This window comes from Sceloporus occidentalis, unplaced genomic scaffold (genome assembly GCF_023333645.1).
Source record: "Sceloporus occidentalis isolate IW3139 unplaced genomic scaffold, rSceOcc1.0.p SCAF_25, whole genome shotgun sequence".
Classification (NCBI taxonomy): Eukaryota; Metazoa; Chordata; class Lepidosauria; order Squamata; family Phrynosomatidae; genus Sceloporus; species Sceloporus occidentalis.
The window spans coordinates 8,375,567-8,381,802 of record NW_028317005.1 but is presented as its reverse complement, the minus strand read 5'-3'; the positions used below and the strand labels follow the sequence as shown (position 1 = coordinate 8,381,802).

The 6,236-nt window shown below is 43.5% G+C and overlaps 2 protein-coding genes across 2 annotated transcripts; one reads left to right on the top strand and one right to left on the bottom strand.

Moving 5' to 3' along the window:
• Positions 1 to 481: 481 nt before the first annotated feature.
• Positions 482 to 1,063, bottom strand: CUNH3orf80 (chromosome unknown C3orf80 homolog). The gene has a single exon (XM_089485316.1). The coding sequence runs from the start codon at positions 1,061 to 1,063 to the stop codon at positions 482 to 484; it is 582 nt and encodes a 193-aa protein (XP_089341442.1).
• Positions 1,064 to 2,592: 1,529 nt separating this feature from the next.
• Positions 2,593 to 5,427, top strand: LOC149300364 (acrosin-like). Its single transcript, XM_089485315.1, has 5 exons — positions 2,593 to 2,665; positions 3,037 to 3,154; positions 4,053 to 4,318; positions 4,766 to 4,911; positions 5,230 to 5,427. Exons 1-5 carry the CDS (start codon positions 2,593 to 2,595, stop codon positions 5,425 to 5,427), a joined length of 801 nt encoding a protein of 266 aa, XP_089341441.1.
• Positions 5,428 to 6,236: the final 809 nt, after the last annotated feature.

Sequence of the window (6,236 nt, the reverse complement as noted above, 5' to 3'; positions counted from 1 at the left end):
CCCCTTTAAACGCAAGGTACCTTTTGAATGCGCTGGAACATGCAACGCCTGGCACACAAAACCAACCAAAAGATGACTTCATTTACAGCACATTAACCCTTTGAGATGTACTCATGAATCTGCCATAAAGACCAGCCTTAGAGCAGAGCAGAGGAGAGCAGAGGGCATCGCAGGACAATATGGAGTAATATGGAACTGGGTGAAATGCAGGACAATGGAGGGAAGAGATGGGGAGGGGGTCTGCAGGATGGCAGAGAAAGCCCTGGGGCAGAGGAGGGTAAACAGAGTATATAGGGGGGGGTGAAGGGGTACCAAAGGAAGAATTAGTGTAAATCAGCCATAGGTAACCTCTGGCATGCCAACTGCTGCGGACTGCAACTCCTATCATGCCCTGCTCTTACTGGCTGAGGTTGATGAGAGTGCTAGTGCTAGCGATCACCTTCGCATGCTGTTCATCACAGAGGTCCCGGTCCCTTTCGTGTCAGTGGGGGGTTTGGGATCCTCGCCCCCTGTCGTCTTCTGCGGTGTACACGGGGACCTGCGATACCGGCAGGATGACCTGTCCGGGTCTCATGGACTCTTCATAGGTGGGGAGGTACTTGACCTCCTCGTAGCTCGGCAGCTGCAGGAAGACCGGCGATGAGATGACGCGGAGCTCGTGCTCGGGAAGCCGCCGCACGCTGTCTATGAGCGAGTCCTGCGAGCTGGTCTCGTTGAGGAGTCCCGGGCCGTCGCGTCCCCGCTGCTGCTGCCGCCGAGTATATCTTCGGGGACTGGGGCAGATCATACGCTGCAGGAAGTAGCCGATGGCGAACAGCACCAGCAGGATGAGCAGCCCGGACAGCTTCCGGACAAACCAGCCCACATTGTCCAGGAAAGTGTGGAAGGGCAGCTGGCAGCATCTGATCTCGGTGTGACTCACGTTCCCGAACACACAGCAGCCCTCCTTCTCTCCGCACAGCAGATCCCCGCAGCTCCAGCTGGCCTGGGACCCGGACAGGAGATCCCACCACACCAGCACCCCTGTGATCACCAGGGACCCTTCCCGAAAACAGCGCACCATCCTCCCCACTGCAGCAGCAGCCCGCACACCTCGGAGGTGCCACCAGCCAGATCACATCCTCTTAATGAGCCCTCCGGGAGGGGAGCTTGTCACGGGATAGCTGCCCCCAGCCGTGTGCTGCTGCTGCTACCTTCTGGGGCGAGGAGCGGAGGATGAGGCTCATCTCACATTAGGGTTCTTTGTTCCAGTGACCTTGGACTCAGACAACTTGATCGTCTTATGAATGGAGTTGTGGAGAGCAGCTCACCCTGAGCAGGAGAGATCCAGCGGTTAGTGCAGAGCAGGAGAGATCCAGCAGTTAGTGCAGAGCAGGGAGAGATCCAGCAGTTAGTGCAGAGCAGGAGAGATCCATCAGTTAGTGGAGAGCAGGGAGAGATCCAGCAGTTAGTGCAGAGCAGGAGAGATCCATCAGTTAGTGGAGAGCGGGGAGAGATCCAGCAGTTAGTGCAGAGCAGGAGAGATCCATCAGTTAGTGGAGAGCGGGGAGAGATCCAGCAGTTAGTGCAGAGCAGGAGAGATCCAGCAGTTAGTGGAGAGCGAGGAGAGATCCAGCAGTTAGTGCAGAGTGGGGAGAGATCCAGCAGTTAGTGCAGAGCAGGAGAGATCCAGCAGTTAGTGGAGAGCGGGGAGAGATCCAGCAGTTAGTGCAGAGTGGGGAGAGATCCAGCAGTTAGTGCAGAGTGGGGAGAGATCCAGCAGTTAGTGCAGAGCAGGAGAGATCCAGCAGTTAGGGCAGAGTGGGGAGAGATCCAGCAGTTAGTGCAGAGCAGGAGAGATCCAGCAGTTAGTGCATTTAAACAACGGGCACCAAAGGGCATTACTGCTGCCTCATGAAAACAGTGGGGTCCTGACTCAAATGTCATGGTTACAAGCCTTGGCTAGCAGAGCTTAGTGGGACATGTACTACATTATACTGTATATATATATATATATATATATATATATATATATATATATATATATATATATATATATATATATATATATATATAATGAGTGACGGGCATTTGCAGAATAAAAAAGATGAAATCAGCAGGATTAGTCCCAGGCACCCCTGCCACAGAACAGGTCACGCGTTCACATTCATGTAAATGATATGCTCCACTTACTTACTTACAGAAAGGGTAGTGGATACATGAAGCAGACTCCCAGAAATAGTAATATAGACAAACACAGTAAACATATTCAAGAAATCCTGAGTGCCCTTATAGCAATTCATTGCTGTTAAAGTGTGTGTTGCCAGTACATATACGATCCACTACATGTTCTATACTAAAAAAATACATATGCTTTATTAGACTTGCTCAAGAAGCAGTTTGTGTGCTATTAATATTACGTGGTATTCTACAGTTCTGTGATTTTTTTTTATTCCTTTATTTTTCCTACAAAGTATTTGCCCGTGTTTCACGCTTACATCTTTCTGTGGCCTCCTAGCTGATTCTGCATTAATGATGTCATAATACGCTCAGGTATATGTTCTCTATATTCTGTTTAATAAGCACATAGCTTTTCAATGTGATGGTCTAAGCATGAAGCAGCTATACCTGATCTTTCTTTTTGTAAGAGTTCTTTTCAGTGCTTCCGAGAGCTCTGAACATGCAGGTGAGTATATCTCTCATTACAGAGGGAAAGTGCGTGTTATTTTAACATGACATCAAAGTTAACAATGAGAAAAATAACATGTTTGTTCTTATGGGTAATTGATATTTGTAAACCAAGACTATGCACAATAATATATAATATCTTACATGTCTAACATGCGATAACGCATTTCTGTTTTGTTTCTTTATTATACGGTGAAATATTCTGCTTGTGTTTGGGATTTTGAGGATGGGACCAGACATCTGTCACAATGTAACTTAAAGAAAAAATGGGAAGAATAAAACAACTTTGTATTAAAATTCTCTCTGCCTCTATTGTATTTGTTCGCAGCATGTGTTATTTTACCTTAAAACATTTTATTTTTATTTCAGTCTGTGGAAACAGACCACTAGTGGAGGATTTCCGTGGCTCCCGCGTGGTGGGGGGAAAGAATTCGGAGCCCGGTAACTGGCCCTGGATGGTTAGTATTCAGGAGCATAGTGAAGAAGGGTATTTTCACTTATGCGGCGGTGTCGTCCTGAATAATTTGTGGGTTCTGACAGCTGCCCATTGTTTCAAGGATCGCGGCAAGTAAGTCACTTAATTGTTTTACGGGAGAAACAATGCAGAGTTGTAACAGTTTAGGAGATGGAGAACCTGCGCATTTTGTATTACAACTAATTAGGATTTTTTTATAGAAACATTTCATATAATTCTCAGAATAATCAGAGCACAAAAATAGAGCACAGGGTCCACTCAAAAACAATGGTGGGATGCCGGGTGGAATTAGCCGTCTAGTGTATTTCTTCATTTGTCTGCTCAGGATATTGAATATAGGGATTTAACTATTCTTATTCCCCCCATTAAACTAATGGGAGTTTATCTTTTTGAGTCCTGACAAAAAAAATCCCCCAAAACATGGCATAATATATATGTTAATGAAAGAAACAACGTGAGCAGATTATGCAGCGCACTCCGAATGACAATTACGCAAAGACGCCAATACGTCCTTTAAAACCACAAAGCTTTATTGTTCTTCTACGCAGACATAAGACTGAGAATCTGCGTCTGACGCGTTTCACCAATATGGGCTTAATCATAGACAAGTGATTGCCGTATAGGAACCGATATTGAAAATACTAGCCTTAATTATTAATCACAAAAGATAAATGAAAAACCAACTGATTGTAAATTCCATCGACGGTGAATATTTATATATATATATATATATATATATGTATATGTAAAAAGGGGGGAGACATGACTTGCACGACTGCACCCGTTTGAAATCTCACAGTATATTGCCCATACGGGTAAGAGTTTCGCTACTCATTTGAAGAATTTCTTTAATATATGTTAATACCCAATAAAGAAAGATCACAAATAATTTTTTCTTTGGTTTAATCAGTGAATATTATTCGTGGAGGCTTGTGTTTGGCGCCAACCAGCTCTCAAGTAAAGAAATAAACACTCAGATACGAACTATACAAGAAAAGTTTGAACATGAGAAATATTACCCTAAACTGGAACAGAATGACATCGCCTTGCTCAGGCTGAATCAGCCAATCGTATTTGTTGAATACACTCAGCCAGCGTGCCTTCCTGCCGAACAAGCCGTTCTCAGCAAAATGGCCGACTGCTACGTCGCAGGCTGGGGAGCTCGTGATGAAACATGTAAGCATGTTATATACATCTGTATAGACTTTCTGCTTTTCTAGAACTGTGTATTTATTTCCCGGTTAGTACACTAAAATGGACTGAATGGTTTTTATTCTTTGTCAAATTCTATATTTCTAGATACGCCCATTTTTTATTATTCTGGTATATTTTCAAACTGCAGTTACTCTGATTTTTTTGTATCCAATTATTCGATATGGGCTTCCATCATTACCTATGAATATGGCCAGGGCAGACAGGGGGCTTTGGGGCCCAGATGTTCCCTTTCTGGATTTTTGAGTCTGGTGGCCCCAATGCAAGCTTTAGGGCCTGGTGGCCCTATTCTGAAGTTTGTTGGAGATGCATGGAGTAGGACGAGGAAAAGGCACTGTTTTTTTATGTTTTGTACTGGGCCCCAATATTTCTGATGGCAGCCATACAATTGATGTATTTTTTTCTTCTCAGCCATTAAACCATCAGATATCCTTCACGAGGCTCCAGTGAATTTCTTTCCAGTGGAACGCTGCAACAAGCCCAACTGGTACAATGGAGCCGTGGGTAACTACAACCTATGTGCAGGATATGAACAGGGAACTTTTGATACATGCCAGGTAATCAATTCTTTTTTACTCAGTGATGATACTTTTTTAAACACCCCGGACAGCACATGTCTCACAAAACAGCTGTGAGATAATATAGCTTGTTTTCACAAGTCACATGGGTCAGAAAAGAAGTAAAGACTTCTTAATTATCATTAAAGGAAATGCGAGGAATGGATGTCAGTTTAGACAGGTGGGGCAAGATAGGATATGAACAGAGGAAGGAGCAGCAACAAAAGAGATCTCTTGGATCTAATTATTGTCCAATTAATGTATAGTAATTATCGAGAGTCTTCTTAAGGATCGCTTGCTTTCCTTTGATTCACGCAGGGTGACAGTGGAGGACCTTTGATGTGCAAAAGAAGGAAAGCTAAGTTCTACACTGTGGTCGGGATAACCAGCTGGGGCTCTGGCTGTGGTCAGAAGCAACGTCCTGGCGTTTACACATCTACTCAGTATTACCTCAAGTGGATTTTTAAACGTATCTCAGACAACACGAAAATTAAATCTAAAAACTATAAAAAATAAGGATGTGAAGGTTCGTTGACAAAACAGCCAAATCGCCCCAAATCAGCAAAAAAAATGCAAAACTGGTCCATTCTAGAGTGCTCCAGATGTAGAAAGAACTTTTCAGCAAATTGGAGCAATCTCTTTCCAAGACAGAACAGTATAGCATGTCAGTAATCAGTTATATATTGTATAGCTTAGCAAAACAATAAATAGAAATGCATCGATAATGCGTGTACTTGTGATGAACAGAAAATGTTAAGAGGATAAGAGAATCAAGCAGGGGCATTAGTGGTAGTCATGATTTTGTGAAGTAGCAAGGTACCGGCTGGCTACTGAAATGTTACACTCTGGCTGCTCTTCTTTTCATCCACATTAGCTATTCCAAATGAAGGGAATTTAGGCACACTAGGCACACCCAAGGGCTATTGCACTGAAACCGGGTACTGCTGACACTAGGCTCACCTCTAGAATAAATACATATGTGATTCAAAAAAGGGAGACTAGATGGTTCAACTCTGTCTTTTCTCTTCTACTGCATGTATCCACCTGTTCTCAAAAGGAGAGCATTCTAGAATAATAAGAAATTTCTAATATAGTAAGAAAGTTTTCCAGTAAATCACCCATGTTTCTTATTTATTCCAATCTCTTAACTTTATGGGTTTTCTTCATTACTATATGTTTTCCAATAACCAGAGGAGATAGCAGTCCAAACGCCGTCTATGACCATGGATATTATTGGATTGCCTTCTGAGCTACCGCAAAGGACGTGGTATGAGACGCCTGTATATTTGTATGCAGGATTGTTCTTAACATTACTCACCACTTGT